Below are 18,734 nucleotides of genomic sequence, written 5' to 3' on the forward strand. Positions count from 1 at the left end.
GCCCATTGGGAGCTTCTTACTTTCCCTAGGTCTCTGGTCCACACCTCAGTCACATCAATTCCTTCCATTTATTTCTGCTCCCTGGGGTTTCTTCAGAAGAGAGTGAAGCCCAGTTATTGCTCCCATGCACGTTCTCAGATGTGGGGCACATGCAGACTTTCCTGAAACTGGAGGGTTCTTCAACATCCACTTTTAACCCTCTGATAACAGGGAGTAGTTTTAAAGTATCGCCTGGAACATTTTCCTTTTTCTATAATTTACTGTTTTTCTTCTCTCTCTGCGCCCCCCACCCCCGCCCCGCCCCTTCACCACCTTTCAGCCACTCAGACTGATGAAACTTAATGCCTAGAGACAAGGAGAGTAGATACAACCTAGGTTTAAAAAAGGCATTGCTCAGCTTCAGGTCTGTCTAAATGCTGAATGTCCCTAGCACCCTGTAGACCTCAAAGTGAAGCTTTCAAAGAGAGAACATGGTTTTCTCTTAACCCCTAAAGCTTGACTCTTATTTATCAAGAACCAGAGCCTGAAGAGTGGTCCAGAGAGGGAAACACGAAGCAAGGATGATGTAGGATGGAAGGTTAGGAAATTCCCAACCACACAGGAGGGAAAAAGAACTCCCAGAGCTAGGGTGGTACTGGGAGCAGTTTAGAAAGAATTAGATGGGGTCCAGACTCCATGGCTTGGCTTGGAGCAAGGTAACAGAGACCCCAGGTAGGACGGTAAAAGAAAACAGAAAAAAAAAAAGTTCTTTGAGAATTGAGGCCTCCTAGGGTTTCCAGATCAGATAGAATTTCTGATTCCTCATGAGGTGTACAGGATCCAGATGTCCTCAGGGAACCCGATGGGCATCCAAAGGGCTTAGGGGACTGAAAATGACCTGGGGTTACATGGAGAAGGAGTAGCACCCATGGTTCTCATCATTAGGGAAGGGATCATGCCCACTAGCAGTGGATGCCAGATTAAGCCCAAAAGCCAGGTAGTCTCTGTGTCATTAGCAGGACTGCATTATCCTGCCCCACCCACCAGAATGAGAGAGACACCCACGGCAAAGGGAGCAGAAAGGAGAGGAATGAAAACATGAAAGATTATTTGCCCAATATTGATGAGAAAAAAAAAAAATCTATCCAGTCAGGATGAGTATCCTTTAATGAAATATAGTTATGTTTTCTGCTATAAATTTTTCTGCGTAAATATTAACATCTTTCATCTCACCTTTCCTTACTTCCTTCCCATGAACTTCTGTTTGAAAACCGTCTTTGGGCACTAGCGGAAATGAAGTTTATTTTTTTATTTTTTATTTTATTTATTTATTTATTTATTTATTTATTTATTTATTTATTTTTGTCTTTTTTTGTCTTTTGTTGTTGTTGTTGTTGCTATTTCTTGGGCCGCTCCCACGGCATATGGAGGTTCCCAGGCTAGGGGTTGAATCGGGGCTGCAGCCACCGGCCTACGCCAGAGCCACAGCAACGCTGGATCCGAGCCGCGTCTGCAACCTACACCACAGCTCACGGCAACGCTGGATCGTTAACCCACTGAGCAAGGGCAGGGACCGAACCCGCAACCTTATGGTTCCTAGTCGGATTCGTTAACCACTGCGCCACAATGGGAACTCCGGAAATGAAGTTTAAATCTAGACATCCCTTTGAACAGAACTCTCTGGATGCTCCTAGCCATTTCTTGGGCTTTCAAGTCTGCATCTCTAGCATAACCCACATCAGGACCACTGTGATTAACTGAAAAACTGAATGAAGCCTTGGGGCAGATTGGAACAGTCTTCCTGGCTATTGACTAAAGAACTGTTCACATTGATACATAATTTTCACCTCTGACCCAGGAAGGTTGATGAGGAGTTGGAGGAACTGTCTTCTTTGGATCTAATCCTCTTACTGTGATGGGAAGCACATGAGAAGCACATCAACACCTTCCAATGGGCCACCCACTTTCCAAGGGTCTCCAGATGACCCATGGACTCTCCTTCCTCCCACTTGGCCTCTAATGGGCATTACCTTCATTGATGATCTGTTTAGCTGCAACAGCTGAGGAGAGGTGAATGGGATCCATGAAAATACTTTCTGTTTCCGCGTCTGAGACAATTGAGTATCTAAAAGAAAAGGATGTTTAGGTGAGATGACTCTGGTCAGCATCTGTTTAGACAAGAAACTTGGATCTCATTGTAGCCAGATATGGAAAACAATGAGGGATAAAGGGAATGCCTTCCTAAGTTGAGGGAACCTGAGAATGCAGAGTGCTGGGTATGCTATGGCTTGGTCACCCATCTATTTTTAGACCAGAGTTGGCACCTGTGTGAGTTGCTGTTTAATGACATGGTAGTCATTAAACCATGTAGTCTGGGTTGTGGAGGGAAGAGACTGGTGAGAACTCATGCTGATGTGGCGTCACTTTCTCTGCTGTGTTTCTACCCTTGCATGTACTGCTGCTCCTTTTCTCTCTCTCTCTCCCTCTCCTTTTTTTAGAGCTGCACCTGTAGCATATGGAAGCTCCTGGGCTAGAGATCGAATCAGAGCTGCAGCTGCAGCCACAATCGCAGCAACACCAGATCTGAGTCACATCAGTGAGCTACACTGCAGCTTACGGCAAAGCTGGATCCTTAACCCACTGAGCGAGGCCTGAGGTTGAACCCGACCTGCATCCTCATGGACACATGTTGGGTTCTTAATCCACTGAGGCACAACAGGAACTTCTCCTTCCACTCTGTGCTGGGTCGGTGGGGTGGGTAGGCTGCCATCATTCCTTCTGTGCCCCATGTTTTCTCCCTGCTTAATGGGTATGGACTAACAATGATGGGCTGGCACAGCACGGAGGGAAATGTGAAGATGTGCTCAGCTGCAATGGGCCACCCACTTTCCAAGGGTCTCCAGATGACCCATGGACTCTCCTTCCTCCCATTTGGCCTCTAATGGGCCAAGGCTGTTGCTGCCATCACTGTACCACTGCCTTGAGTCAAGACTAGGTACTTCAGAGGAAAAAAATGATACACACACTGCTGATTGGGTGGTACTTTGGATTGTGTTCCTGATTCTGAACACAAGAAAGCTTGAGCCCAGGGATGCAACAGAGTGGCTGAGGCAAATATCAGTTTCCCAGAAAGAATTCAGCAGAGGTGTCCAGAGGGATCTTGGAGGAACAATGGTGAATCAAGGGCAGCAACAAGGGTTAGGACCATGCTATAGTGGTGAGTGTTCTCCTCTCTAGGGGGTTCTCCTCTTTTCCAAGTGTTGTGGTGAGTTGTTGGGTCTTTTTTGATTAGTCTTTCTTTTATGTCCAGAGAGGATTTAAAAAAAAAGTGAGAGGACTTATGCATTTCATTTTTTTCCCCTCATGCCTCATTCCTTTCATAGGCAAAACTTCCCTGAATCTTCCCCCAGCAGTCACTGATCTGTTTTCTGTCCCTAGAGCATGGCTTTCGCCAGAAGTTTGGATAAATGGAATAATATCATAATCTTTTGGATATGGCTTATTTCACTTAGCAAAATGCATCTAAGAGTCATCTATTGTATTGCATGAATCAATAATTTGTTTCTTCTTATTGTTGAGTCATATTTCATTTTTTAGGCACCTTAGGCTATTGCTGCCATCACTGTCCCACTGCCTTGAGTCAAGAGTAGGTACTTCAGAGGAAAAAAATGATACACACACTGCTGATTGGGTGGTACTTTGGATTCTGGTTTTCTTCCTCAATCTGCTTGCAGCTCTTTACTCAGCTGCCGTATCCTTCTATCCAGGTTTTATAGGGGCAATCCATGTCTAGGTGGAGGGTGTGTTTGCCACTTTACCCAGAACTGGAAACTTGTCCATTTCTTTTTTGCTTTTAAAATTCTGAAGTTGTTGTATTTCCTGATCCTTATAATAAACTTATTTTATCTCTGTGGAAATCCGTAGAATATTTCTTGGTGTGCAGTGTTTGGAAATTTCCCAGTGATTTTTCTTGGTCTATGTTCATCCACTGTTTTGGGTATGGATACCCATTTTTGAGTACCTTCTATGAATTTGGTTGTGACAAAACTTCCACAAAGTAGGTATTATTATTCTTGATTTAAGATAAAGAAACTGGAGTTCCTGTCGTGGCACAGTGGTTAACGATTCTGACTAGGAATCATGAGGTTGCGGCTTCGATCCCTGGTCTTGCTCAGTGGGTTAAGGATCCGGCGTTGCCGTGCTGTGGTATAGGTCTCAGACGCTGCTCGGATCCCACGTTGCTGTGGCTCTGGCATAGGCCAGCAGCAACAGCTCCGATTAGACCTCTAGCCTGGGAACCTCCATATGCTGCAGGAAGCGGCCCTAGAAAAGGCAAAAAGACAAAAAAAAAAAAAAAAAAAAAAAAAAAAGAGGAAACTATGGCTCAGAAAAGTTAACAAAATTGCCCAAGGTAGTAAATAAGTGGCAGGGCTAAGTTACAAACATAGGGCAGTCCTGCTCTGAGGTTAGTCTTCTCTCCACCTCAATACACTTATAACCATTTTGACTGGAAAGGGGAAGTGAGCAGGTTGGTAGAAGCAACCACAGCTGGACCCCCAGGCCCATTAAAGACTTGGACACAGAAAAGTACTTGAAGAATACTTGTTGAAAGCATGGATGGATGTACGGAAGGATGGATGGGTGGGTGCGTGGGTGTGTGGGTGAATGGGATGAATTGAGCCAAGTCCAGTTGAACTGAATAGAACTAACTTGAGCTAAGATAAGTTTAGTTGAGTTGATTAGCAGAACAATTCCCTTGTAGTCGACATCCACATCAGAGTCTTCCCCTGAGGGACCTGATGGGAATGGACCTAGCAAGGCTATAGAGAAAGAAATGTCTTTGGCAGAAGGAAAGAGCAGCCTATGACTCTACCCAGGACATAGCTAGACCTGTCCATGTAGCAGAAGGGACAGTACAATGTGGCCTCATCACTGGTAGTTCCTGAGGGATTTCCAAGAGCAGTTGTGTCAGATCATTCTCAGTCCAGCACCAAGTACTCCTGTGACCAGAAGATGCATTTTCAAATAAGCATGACTAGGGAGTAGGGGTGAGTTAAGGATGAGGTTTGTGAGCTATTATCCTTGGATGCTAGAACAAGAGAGGTGTTTACAGATCTCATTGCTTGGTAATGGTAATAAAAATAGAACACCTGGTGGGAGTGGGCATGAGCTCTGTAAAGGTAAAGGTACAGATTAGGTAGTCTGATTTATCCCTGCACCTCGGGCATGTGGAAAGCCAGTGACCAGCCAGGTTTTGATGACTGAGTGGAAGCTGGGTGGACAGATGGGCGGAAAGATGAACAAGTGGATGGCCTAGAAGGGATAGAATTCTAGGCACCATATACCACTTTGGGGATAAAACCTGATAGTACCCAAGACCCTGCAGTCTCTGGCCCCTTTCTCCTCTCCAGCCTCAGCTTGCCCTGGCTTCCCTTGAGCTCATTCCTTTCCAGCACACTGGTCTTCTTTGGCTTCCCATCCTCACCAAGTTTCCTTCTGTCCAGGCACTTTGTAGAAGTCCATTTCTGCTGCATGAATGATCAGTCCTCCCCCTCCTCACCAGTCTCTCAGGTCCTAGTTCAATCATCATTTCTTTGGGGAAGTCTTCCTCAGATCTCTACCTCTCGTTGCACTACATACCTTTCAGTTACGGCACTTCTACTCAATGTAACTTTGCATTTATTTATGAAATCATTTGATAAATTGTCTTCTTATGTAACCATACCCTCTATGAGGCAGAGGCCACACCATCTTTGTTAGGCTCAGTAAACTGCGTCTGTGTCAAAATAGTCTTAGGACTATTAGGTTATTTTGTGAGATGTTGGGTTCCTAGCTTAACAGATACATTCTGATTCACTGACTGAATTTATCCTCAGTACGGTACCATATTTTTTTTTTTTTTTTTGTCTTTTTGCCATTTCTTGGGCTGCTCCCGCGGCATATGGAGGTTCCCAGGCTAGGGGTTGAATCGGAGCTGCAGCCACCGGCCTACGCCAGAGCCACAGCAACGCGGGATCCGAGCCGCGTCTGCAACCTACACCACAGCTCACGGCAACGCCGGATCGTTAACCCACTGAGCAAGGGCAGGGACCGAACCCGCAACCTCATGGTTCCTAGTCGGATTCGTTAACCACAGCGCCACGACGGGAACTCCAGTACGGTACCATATTTAAGGGAATGTGGCAGGTACAACAATTACAATGGAAGAGTGTTTATCAAGTATTTGCTACTGGCTCATTATTTTCCTGGGATGCCAGTAGCAAGCCTGGGAGCAAAGCCATGGTCCTGGCTGTGTTCTGTTCATGTTCACTCTCTGCCCTTCTGAGGCTAAGATGTGTACAGTCTCTGAGGTCTATATTGGCAATTAGCAATTTTTCCTTATGGTGGATTAAAAGTGGCTCCAGTTCTATGACACTCCTTGCCAAGAGAGTTGTCTGAGTGGTCTCTGTGACTGTTCTCACTATAGATGTGGTGGGAGGGACACTGTGCTAGTGTCTGAGCCTGAGTCTTGAGGGCAGCTCCCTGCTCTTGGCTCTCAGTGCTATCTCTCTGGAAGCCCTGAGCTGCTGTGTAAGAAGTCAGATGACTCCCACCACCCCAAGATCGTCAAGCTGGAAAGGCTATTGATCAACAGTCCCTGCCAAGCTCCCAGCCAACAGTTAGCCATATGGGTGAGCCCCTTAGAGGGGCATCCTTCATCCCTTGGGTGACAGCATGTGAAACACAGACGAGTTGCCTGATCCTGTCCAAATTCCCATCCACAAAAACAGGAGCAAAATAAAATAATTATCTTAAGTCATTACATTTTAGAGAAATTTGTTAGGCAGCAGTAGATAACAACAACAGCAACAACTTTATTCCAAGGGCTAAGAGGTGAATTTTAAGCAGATGCTAAGACACTCATTTTCCCTAACAGTAGTACAGGACCTAGTAAATATCAGTGACTGACCTCAATTTGTTGCAGTTGGGGGGTAACAACAAAAGAATAGCAATATGAGAGTAACCCCTGACACTATGCCAGGCTCTGGGGGCATTCTGGGCCCAGGATTCAGGACAGTCTTAGTTATAAAAAAGCAATGTTTCATAAAATTAGAGTCAGTGCCTGAAATTTTGTATAAATGTGAGTCACATTTCCATTTCAACAATATTTATTAAGGGAGTTTTATTCTTTTCTTTATTAACAATATTATTTATATATTGTTAACAAATTTTTTTTGTTTATTAGGGGTCAGTATTATGTAAAAATGAGGAGGGGGAGTGGGAATCAGGACAAAATCCTAACAGTGTAATTAGCCAAGGTGTTACTATAGGGATGACAAGGGCTTGCTCCCGACAGCGCCCCTAAGTTCTCCTAGAGGTCAGTTTTCTTTGTTCCTCTACAGGCCTCTAGGGCTCTGCATTCCAGGGAGATTACAGGTACAAATTAAAAAGAGACACAGGAGGAGTCTTCACCTGTCAGGTGTGTAGAAAGCCTGGGGCCAGGAACTCAGTAGGCGTTTCTTGGGGACCCCCTGCCTGGTACTGTCTATGAGCCTTTGATCATGCCATTTTCCTTTAAATGATGTTGCCTTCAGATTGTGTGGGTTTGGTTTCATGCGACAAATACTGAGAACTGACAACCAGTCCTGAATATACCTAAACTCTGGGGCTATAGGTTTGATAATGGAGGAATTTGAAATTAAAATTTGAAAATAGAAATGATGGAGAAACATCCTTCCTTCTTGCTGATGCTAAAGAATGATTCATGAGTCAGTAAATCTGAGAAATCACCTTTGAAGACTACTTAGTACACTTTGATGAAGTCGGAGGTTTTATGATGGAGAAGAGAGGAATTAGGGTCAGATTCCCTCCCTGGCCCCACAGGTCATCTGTTTTGGCTGCTGATGCAAAAATGTGAGCAAGAGTAAACTCAGTGCAGTGTATCCTCCAGTGCTGAAGGTAGGATGTAAATTCTGAGCACTTTTATGGGTTAACATGTTATGAGAGAAGGATATGTAAACTTAATAGTCCTAAGACTGTTTTCCCACAGACACCGTTTAATGAGTATATTAAAGAAGGTGTGGGGGTGGAGTTCCCATTGTGGTGCAGCGGAAATCAATCCAACAAGGAACCATGAGGTTGTGGGTTCGATCCCTGACTTTGCTTAGTGGGTTAAGGATCCGACATTGCCCTGAGCTGTGGTGAAGTTTGCAGACCCGGCTTGGATCCTGCGCTGCTGTGACTGTGGCGTAGGCTGGTGGCTGTAGTTCCAATTCAACCCCCTAGCCTGGGAACATCCATATGCCATGGATGCAGCCCCAAAATAGTAAAAAAAAAAAAAAAAAGTGTGAGGGTTGGACCAGAAAGGACCCAAATGGAGAGCAAAGTTCTGATTTTGAGAAGCCGCTCTTGTTTTCCACTGAGAAGCAGTATTGCAGAGAAAGACAGGAAGAAGGAGGGTAAGATCTGGACAAGTGGCCCTGTTTATATTTGCAAGGTCAGTGAGACAGCGGCCCTAGAGGTTTTGATTTATGGCTGTGTCTGTGCCTCTACCCGCATGCTTGAGATGGAGTGTGATGACACTCACGCCGTGATTGGAAAGCAGCAAGGGCTGGCTGTTCAAAAAAGACCAGCAGGGAAAGAGAGGCTCGAGGATCGATATACACCTCATCATAGGATCAGGAAGCAGCAGCTAAAAAGCCTTGAGGGTGAATTGAAAGAGAAACAATAAAGCAGAGTTTGATGGACTTCCTAACCAAGAGCAGAGACGGAGGCGGCTTTCTTTAAACCTGTGTTTTTCAAAATTGCAGACTGTGACCCATTAGTGTATCATAAAATCAATGGGTCGTGCCTAACATCTGGAAGCAAAAGAAAGAAAAAGAATAGAATGGAGAATATCACCTTGTAAAAATAGGTATAATTTTGTGAAACCTTTTAAAAATGTACACATATCTATACGTGTATACAGTGAGTAAATGGTATGCCCTACTGCAGATTAGAGGTAGCAAAGTTTGAACGCCACTTCTTTAAACCAGTTGCCAGGTTGTCAAGTCCCTGAAAAAAGTGGAACTGTTGGGGTCCTCCTACCTGTACCCCCTGACAGCTGATCTCTTCCTTTCAGTGAGTCCCTTGGAAATGAAGTGGAGGTAGAGGCCCAGGAGGCAGTGTCTTTCTTGGCTTGGCTTTTGCAAAAATGGAACAGGTTTCTGAGCTTCAGTGAAAGTGACCACACAGGCAAAGTTCAAGCTCCAAGGAAGAAAAGACGGCAATAAATCCAATCGATTTTTAGCAAGCTGCTTCCAGCAGGCTTCGTGAAAGAACCAAGGCAGAAATTTTTTTCACAGAAAAAGAAATATAAAAGAGAATGAGTAGACAGGAGGAGCCACTTCCCAAGGACGCGTGATGAGGACACACAGACCTGACACTCCATGTCCCCATCTCCTGCCTCACTGCCACCACCTGACACGCAGACTGCACAGCAGGAAAGGCAAGCAGAGCACAGCTAAGGATCTTTCCTGAGGGTGGAGGGGAAGATGCTGCCCAGGAAGATGGCCTGACCCATCATCAAGGAGTTCGAATATGCTGTGAAGGCTTGAAAAATTCAGATCTGAAGCCAAAGCAAGAAATGGATTTTGACTTGGAAAGAAATAAAAGAAAACAGAAAAACATTCTTCAGATCAGATCAAGAGAAGGATAAAAAGAGGTTTGATTCTTTATTTGGAAAGGAAGAGGAACCTGGTCATAGCTAAGGAGGAACAGAAGAGGCAGAGGTAGGCTCCAGATGACCTGCATGGGAGGGGAGGGCCTGTCTTGAGGTTGGTGCATCACAAGCACACTGATATTTTAGACTGTGCTCACTGGGGTGACTGGGGAGGTCTGATGGAGATTATGGATATAGGCAAAACTCTACCAAGTTGTCCCACTGGACAGGGGTTTTACATTTTAGCATTTGCCTCGCTGGGAGATGGATGAACCTGTAGCTGCAGGTTTTCCTCCAGAGACAGTGACTTGCAGAGGCTAGGTTTGAATTTAAGGCATTTGAGGTCAGGGCCTAAGTCAGGCAAAAATGAAGACTTTATACCTCTATCCACTGACTACACCCCTTTCTCAGGTCCTTAATTCACCCTAGGGTGAGATTTACAGATGAGGCTGGAAATGTTAAGACTCCCTTCCAGGGCAGTCCCTTCATCCCTTAACTAACTCTGATTGATTGGCAGTGAATGTTTGCAGCATTTTTTGTAAGGTCCTATCCCGGTTCTACTAAAAAAAGTACAGTTGTATCGGCCAGGGGCTGGATCTAAAGTTGCAGTGGGTTGAAAGCTGGCCCTGACAAAGATATGTCTCCCAGAACCTGCGAATGAAAGCTTATTTGGATGAAAGGATCTTTGCAGATGTAATTAAGTCAAGAATCTTGAGAAGAGATGGGCGTGGATCAGGGTAGACCATAAATCCAGTGCAAATGTTACAAAAAGGAGACAGAGAAGAGATGGCCATGTGAATAAAGAGGCAGAGGTTGGCATTATACTGCCACAAGTCAAGAAACTCCTGGAGCCAATGGAAGCTAGAAAGCCGCAAGAAAGGAATTTTCTCTGGAGCCTTTGGAAGGAGGATGTCCCTCCTAACACCTGGATTTCAGACTTCGGGCCTGCAAAAGTGCAAGAGAATATGTTTGTGTTGTTTGTAAGCCACTCAATTTGTGGTAATTTGTTGCAGCAGCCCTAGGAAACTAGGACTGAGAGTCTGCTGGTGGGATATTTGCTGACTCAGTACATAATTTAATTTTTAGAAGTCTCAAGACTTTAGCTAAAGAGATAAAACAAGAATGGTGGAATTTCAGGCCCTTATTAAGTACAGGGAGGACTGTTCAGACTTGGGTGATGATTGGTGACTTAAAATGCAGTATTTGTTTGTGGCAGAATCAGAGAACCACGATGTTTTAATTACATTGTGTGGGACTCTGGTGAAAGAAAAATTTCTTTATATCACGAGTTACTGAAAAGAATGGGTTGTCAGATATCTTTCTCTGGAAGGAAAATGGAAGAGGACCACCATTTATCAAATACCTAATATGCCTATATATATGTATATGTGTGTATGTGTTAGAGTAATATATGTTATATATTATATGTAATATGTGTTACAAAGAATATGTTATATTGCTTAATTTCTACCACTGGGTAAAACTGGTATTCCAATTTTATGACTAATTTATGTAAGCTCTCATGACTAGTAAGTGGAGAGCAGAAGCTGACCTTAATTTTGGCCTCAATTACACTAAGGTGTTCCCATATCACCATACTGCCTCCTAGAAGAGAGTTTTATTTCCCTTTTCACAGCTTTAAAAAAAACCCCACAGCTTTATTTGAGGTATATTGTTACACATACAGCACACATTTTAAATGTACAGACTGGTAAGTTTTGACATACATATACGCCCTGAAACCATCACCACAGTCAAGACAGGGATACCCATCATTTCCCCAAAGTTTCCTCATGTCCCTTTGTAAGCCCTCCCTCTACCCCTCACTGCCCTGTACTCCCTAAGCAAGCACTGATCTACTTACTGTCACTACAGAGATTCATTTGCATTTTCTAGAATTTTCTGTAAATGGAATCATATGATATGTACTCTTTTTTGTCTGATTGCTTTCCTTGAGCATAATTATATTGACATACATACAGGTTATTGTATGAATCAATAATTCATCCCTTTTTGCTGCTGAATAGTATTTCCTTGAATAAATATACCACAACATTTTTATCCATTCACTTGTCGATGGACTTTTGGGTTGTTTCTAGGTATTACAAATAAAGCCACTATGAGCATCCATATATAAGTCTTTGTATGGACATAGGCTTTAATTTCTCTTGGGTTAAATACCTAGAAGTAGAATGACTGGATTATATAGATAGAGATATATATTTAGGTAGCTGTATTTTAAGAAACTGACTAACAGTTTATAAAATGGTTGTAACATTTTAAGATACTGTATTTTAAGAAACTGACTAACAGTTTGCAAAATGGTTGTAATATTTTACATTCCAGCTGGCAGTGGGATTGTTATAGATCTTCCATGTTCTCACCAAGTTTTGGTATGGTCAGTCTTTTTAATTTTAGATATTGTAATAGGTATGTAATGGTATCTTCTGGTGATTGTAATTTGCATTTCCCTAATGACTGAAGATTTTGAGCATCTTTTCATGTGCTTATTTGCCTTCCACATATCTTCTTTAGTGAAGTATCTGTTCAAATCTCTTGTCCATTTTTAAATTGAATTGTTTCTTTTTTATTGGGTTTTTGAAAATTTTTTAAATGTATATTTTGGGTGCAAGTTCTTTATCAGATATGTGTCTTGCAATTTTCTTCTCTCAGTCTGTGCTTTGTCTTTTCATTTTTAAAGGTACTGTAGACTCATTCATCTGGGCTGGTTTAAGCCTGATCCTGAGCAATGCAGTGAGATTGATTGGGTGATGACTCAAAAACCAATACAGCTGTAGCAGTTTATACCTCAGATTTTAGGATGATAATTGCAGGAAGGGATAGCCCATGAAGTGTTACCATGTGTTTGCCTTCCTTGAAATTTTCTGAAAAGGGGTAGCCAATTTGGGACCAGCTTCTAAAAACCAGTTGCTAAGGAGTATAATGTACACAAACCAAGAAGGGCATCAAAACCAACAGGATTCAGGAAGAGTCACTGAGAACACAGAGAATTTGATTTGTATGTGGGGTCATGCTTTTAGGGAGCTCAGCCCATTCCATGTGAAGCTTTCAGGCTAAGCCTGTTTTTGTCTAGGAGGAGGCCTGGCACCTGGCAGGGCCAAGGATTGAATGCTATTGGAACGTCTCTATTAATAAAAGCTTTTGTCCTGTGGTAAACTCACTCCATGTGTAACTCTGAAACCAGCAGAACTGGTCTTCCTTGCAGTGACCCACCTTCCACCTTTGCGGCCAGCTCTCCCTGATTGCCTTTCCCAACCAATAATCTGAGAAGCTCAATCACACCAAAGTGGTAGGCACTTAATAAAATGCCTATTCCTTAGGGCAATATACACACACAGACGCACACACCACACACAACTTTAGCCTACTGTCAATTGAACAGTTCATCATGCTGTTTAAACATTCCATGTTCTTAATGACTGTTAGCTGCTAAAATATTCTAGTATTGGCGCTTCTTCTCTGGTGCACGTATGTATTTATATTAAGTATGTATTCGCAGTGAGCCTGCTGGGTCATAGGACAAGCATATGGTTAGAAACTATAAAATAGCTTCCCAAATGGTTATACTGATTTACCCTCTTACCAGAAGTGAGCAGGAGAGTCCTGAGTGTTTTGCATCCTCATTCATATTCGCTATTGTTGATTTTTAATTTTAGGTAGTCTGGTGAGTATGTAGTACTATTGAATTGTGGCTTTAATTTAAATTTTTATTATCCATATATTTCAATATACCCCATCCCACTTGCTCTCTTTATAGTGTGACCTTGATACTCCTTCAACGCAGTGGTGAAGCCTATGCTGCCTCCTATTGAACTTTTGTGGTCCTTTATGTGACTTCTATCCTGTTCCCTTGCTCTCCTGCAGTTGTTGGGTACATGTTCTATAAATGCTGATTAGGTTATTTTGTTTATTATTTTGTTTATATTTCTTTCATATTTTTTGGCTGTGCCTGTGGCATGTGGAAGTTCCCAAGACCAGGGATTGAACCCATGCCACAGCAGTGACCTGGCCTGCTGCAGTGACATCACTGGATACTTAACCCCCTGTACCACAAGGAAACTCCCACATTTCCTATACTCTTGATGATTTTTCCTCATTCTATCAGTTGCTGAGGTTGTGTTTTTAAAAATGTACACTTGTCCGCGATTGTGGATTTTCCTTTTTTCTTCAGTTCTGTCAATTTTTTGCTTTATATATTTGAGGCTATGTTATTAGATCATAGAAATTTAAAATGAATCTATCTATTATATGGTGAATCGAACCTTTGCTTATTATGAAACATCCTTCTTTGTCCCCAGTAATGCTTATCTTAAAGTTTTCTTTGTCTGATGTTGATAAATCACTTCACTGGCTTGCTTTCAATTAGCGTTCACAATTGTGGCAGTTTGTACTTTCCAAAGATGGTCACACTATAGGCCATCCTACTTGCTCTCTTTACAGTGTGACCTTGATACTCCTTCAATGGAGTGGTAGAGGCTATGCTGCCTCCTTTTGAACCTTTGTGGTCCTTTATGTGACTTCTGAGGCTAGATCATGAAAATCAATGCACTTCTGTAGTGTGCTCTTGGAATTTAGCTCGCAGGCTATGAGAAAGCCCACACTGGCCCACATGGAGAGATCATACAAAAAGACCATGTTAGGTGTTCAGGCCAGTCGCCCAGCTGATGTCCCAACATGAAGTGCCAAATGTGAAGATGCCTCCATGACAGCAGCCCCCAGCTGTCGAGTCACCCCCAGCCTTAAAGTCATCCCCAGTACTCAAGCTTATCCAGCTGAGGCCCCAGACATCATGAAGCAAAGACAAGCCACACCACTGTGCCTTGTCCAGGTTCTGGTTTGTGAACATAATAAAAGGGTTGTTTTATGCCACTAAGTTTTGAAGTTATGAGCAATAGTAACTGGAACAGTATAGTATACATTTTCTATCCTTTGTTAACCTTTGTCCATCTTTATTTTTTGAGTTGTGTCTCTTGTGCAAAGTATGTAGGCTTGTAAAGAAAAGTGAGTATGACAATTTTTGTCTTTTAATTGGAGTCTTTAGTCTACTTATGTTTAATGTAACTGCTTCTATATTTGGGTTTAAATCTTTCATCCCCTATTTTCTTACTATTCGTTATACTTTTTATATATTCTTTTCTCTCGTCTTTCTTGCCTTCTTTTGGATTACGTTTTTATTATTGCATCCTCCCCCATTAGCTTGTTAGTTACACATTCTAAATAACTTTTAATAAGTGCACCATAAATTACAAAATGCATCCTGAACTTGCCACTCAAATTTAAAGTTTCAGATAATCTCTTCAGATAACTGTCATTAAGCTGAGGGAGTGAAGCATGTAGACAAGGAGGCAAAGAAATACATTAAGATTGAAAATTCTATCTAAGAAAGAACTTCAGGTATGGTTTCTGACACATGGAATTGTCTGGTCTCTGCAGATCAGAAACCAATTAAGTTTTTGAAGGGATTATATTTTCCAAGAAATCATGAGCCTTAAAAAGGCTTTGGGTGATGTAAGCCTTTAAACAGCCCTTGGACCCCCATGTTTCCATAAACAGGACAAGTCTACAAAAGATATATGGCCTTCAAGGATGAAACCTTCTCCAACCTCACTTAAGATGTAGTTATGGAGGATAACAGACAAGGAAAAAGACCCAGGGGCTGAAGCTAGAGGCCACAGAGAACAACAGATAAAGGAATGCCACCCTGAGAGCCACATCAAGGTCGCACCTAGGAGATCTCCCCTCTTCTGGGACAAAGATGCTTAGCAGGTCAGCAGGTGTGCTAATTATATGAATCAAGGACTGCTGTAGCTCCCAACTCCTCTTTTACCAAGTGGGAGGGTTTTTTTTGTTTGTTTGTTTGTTTTTTTGCAGTTATCATGGCTAGACACCGAGGAACTACATTTGGCCTTGAGGGAGAGGATTCATACCCTCCAGAGAACCTAGCTTTTGAACTTTGCAGCAGTTGGTAAATGGGATTTGGGGCTGTCTTCCTTGGGAGGCAGTAAGTAGCTCTATGAGTGGGAGAAAAGGAAACATGAACACTAATTAACTGCTGAGAGGGGTTACTGTGACTGAGACTGCTGTGTGTCAACAAACCCACTTCTTTTTCTCGAGTGCCTGGACCTCATTTTCCATCCTCCCTTGCAAGAAAGCATGGCCTGGCTGAGTTCCAGCTAATGGAGCATGAGTGGAAGCAAAATGGCCATTTTCAGGCCTGGTCCATAAAAACCTTCTGAGAGAGTCTCTATGTTTTTTTAAGGTCACACCCACAGCATATGAAAGTCCCTGGTCCAGGGGATGAATCCGAGCTGCATCTGCCGACCACAGCCACAGCCCCAGCAATGTGGGAACTGAGTCACACCTGCAACCTACACCAAAGCTCACAGCAACGCTGGATCTTTAACCCACTAAGAAAGGCCAGGGATCAAACCCGTGTCCTCATTGTTATCAGTTGGGTTCAAAACCCACTGAGCCACAGTGGGAACTCCCCCATTTTGTCTTGATGCTGATGAACATTGTGACTTTGGAAGCCAGGCCTTAAAATGCGGGACCTCCAACACAGAACAGCCTCAGTTCCTGAATCACAGCTCAGTACCTGTTCTGAAATGTATTTTGAAAGAGAAAGAAATGTCCCTTTGCTATAACAGCTGGAATTACCCTATTCCATGAAGCCATCACCTTTTGCAGCCATACCTCTTCAATGTCTGGGAGTGTCGAGAGGGTAGGTCTACATTTTAACTCTCAATCCTGACAGTTTTTCTAAGTGGGAAGATGAGACTAAATTTTACATGAAAAGTCCCCAAGCTCCCTTTGGACAAAGTGCCCTGGCCTGTGGTGAAGAACACCTGCCCTTGCCCCCATCTCACTGCAGAGGGAAAGCCTGTAAAGCCTTGAGAAGCGGAAGCCAAGACCCCAGGAGAAATAAGGAAAAGAGAAGTCAAGCAGAATCAGAGATACTCAGATGGAAAGTTACCGTGAGGTATCGGAGTTGGGTCTTCCTTTCCCCTTTTGTAGATATGGAGTCAAGAATTAAAGTAATTCTTCACATAAATTTGGTGACAGAGCCAATATTAGAAGTCAAGTCCCCTACTATTATTTATGGCAGAAGAAAATGGATAGGTACACACACACTACTGCTTTAGCAGACAATTAAGCATTTCTTTGATGTCTCATGGTTTTTCTTAACATTTCATGCAAATCTTTCATTTTATATCATCATATATCCTCAATGATTTTATGTAAAAGAAACTTTAAAATTACTTGTCATAAAGTAAGTACGACCCTCCAGGAAGATGCATGTAGCTGTCAACCCCTAGATACACTGCCACTCTCCCAGTTTGAAAGACATAGCTTGATCACGGATACAGAATTATCTTAGTACTAGGATCTGATGTCTTCTGGGCCTCTTCCTATCCTGATGCCTTCTCTTATCTATGACCTATGGTCTACCATCCCCATTTCCAGCCTCAGTCCTAGGAAATCAAGCTCTACCCTCCAGGGAGAACTGCCAGACTCCTACTCATCCTTTGAGGTTCAAGTTCAGCGTCATCTCTTCCAGGAAGCCTCCTATGATCCTTCTAAGCCCAGGTCTTCCTTTCCCTGGCCCACCACGCACTAGATCCTCGGCATGGTAATTCTGGCACTTACCATGTCATATTTTAATGGGTCTGTTTGCATGTTTGCCTCCTCCAGAAAGTATGACACATAAAAAGTGCTCATCAATGTTTGCTGAATGGGTGAACTTCAAGAGGAGGGTCCCACTTGTCATCATGCTCCCTATTCCACCTCTGCCATGGCTGGAGGGGTTTGGAGCTGAGCAAGTACACTTACTGGCTAGGAGAGGGGCTCCGGAGGTACCGAGCCTGCACAGCCCTCACGTCAGCTTCATCCTCTTCACTTGGGACCACCTGCTCCTCTTCTGGGTCCCCACTGGTCGCCATGACAATCTGTCAGCGTCTGTAGGTTTGGCATGAAAAAGACAGTTAGAAAATCTATTTATGGAGGTTTTGTGTGTAGGGGGGTAGGGAAGGGTGTGTTCAGTGATGTCACTTCAGTGGGACAAGGACTGGGAAAGCCGCCACATGTTAATAGGAAAGTAACCCATGAGGAAAACCCAGTCAGAGTTCGTCCAGCTACCGTTATCAGGACACCAAGACTTACGCCCCGGCCATGTAAATAGCCCATCTTGGAGTCACAAGATTTAAGAAGTGACAACTTGGTGGCTTCCATAGGTGCCGGCAAGAAAGCAGCGAGGGGAAACAGAAGTTTGCCTTGAGCATAACTAAAGCTGAAAAACAGTGAATTCCCCAGACCAGAAAGATCTTTTTGTTGAACCTCCTGGGTGCACTCTCTCTTTCTCTCTTACACACACACACACACACACACACCACTTTTGTCCTTACTGCGGGAGGTGCCTTTTTCAGCGACCCTAACCAAGGCCTGGAGCCACTTCCTGTGGCTCAGGCACCATCTCACATCCCTTTAAGGAACATGATATCCCCAGGAGCTGGTCCCAGACATGGCTGGGCCCTGACACTCAGGGCAGATCTGCTGCCCCTTTGTGTTCAGGTGCTGGGCTCACAGGACAAAATGAGGGGAGACACACACTCACCACCGCTCTGCTGGTATCTCCACACCGAGGGGCAGTCACCCAGTGACTGAGGGACCCAGACGAAACGGCCAGAAGCTCTGACCTCCCTTCTCTCTCCAGTGCTCCTTCTCTGAGGGGCAGGACAGCTGTTCACAGGAAACCTTAGCTACCTTCTAAATTTAGCCTCTGGCCCCACAGCCTGGCAGATCTCTGGGAGGAAGGAATGCAGGCTCAGGACCCAGACCCCAAAGCAGGCCCCACTTAACTCTTTCTCTCCAGGCTGATAATCTGGACAATGACACTGAACAGCAGGGTTGGCAAAGTTCATGCTTCGTGGATGGAGAGGCCTAAAGAAATCTTTGCTTTGGGCTCACTCTCCATACTTTCCTGCCTGGGGCTGCCTATTCAGAGTGCTTCCAGAAGATAATCTAAAGCCAAGGATCTAGAAGAATGAAATAAAGGGAA

General features: G+C 43.6%; 1 protein-coding gene across 1 annotated transcript in view; it reads right to left on the bottom strand.

Annotated features, from left to right (window-relative positions):
- Positions 1-18,422, bottom strand: part of DUSP27 (dual specificity phosphatase 27 (putative)) — a 30,880-nt gene extending 12,458 nt beyond the window's left edge. The window contains exons 1-3 of the mRNA XM_003355072.4: positions 18,291-18,422; positions 17,510-17,635; positions 2,010-2,104 (exon numbers count right to left, since the gene is read on the bottom strand). Coding sequence (XP_003355120.1) covers positions 2,010-2,104; positions 17,510-17,619 — 205 coding nt within the window. The 5' untranslated portion in view covers positions 17,620-17,635; positions 18,291-18,422. The remainder of the gene's footprint in view (positions 1-2,009; positions 2,105-17,509; positions 17,636-18,290) is intronic.

This window comes from Sus scrofa, chromosome 4 (assembly GCF_000003025.6).
Source record: "Sus scrofa isolate TJ Tabasco breed Duroc chromosome 4, Sscrofa11.1, whole genome shotgun sequence".
Taxonomy (NCBI): Eukaryota; Metazoa; Chordata; class Mammalia; order Artiodactyla; family Suidae; genus Sus; species Sus scrofa.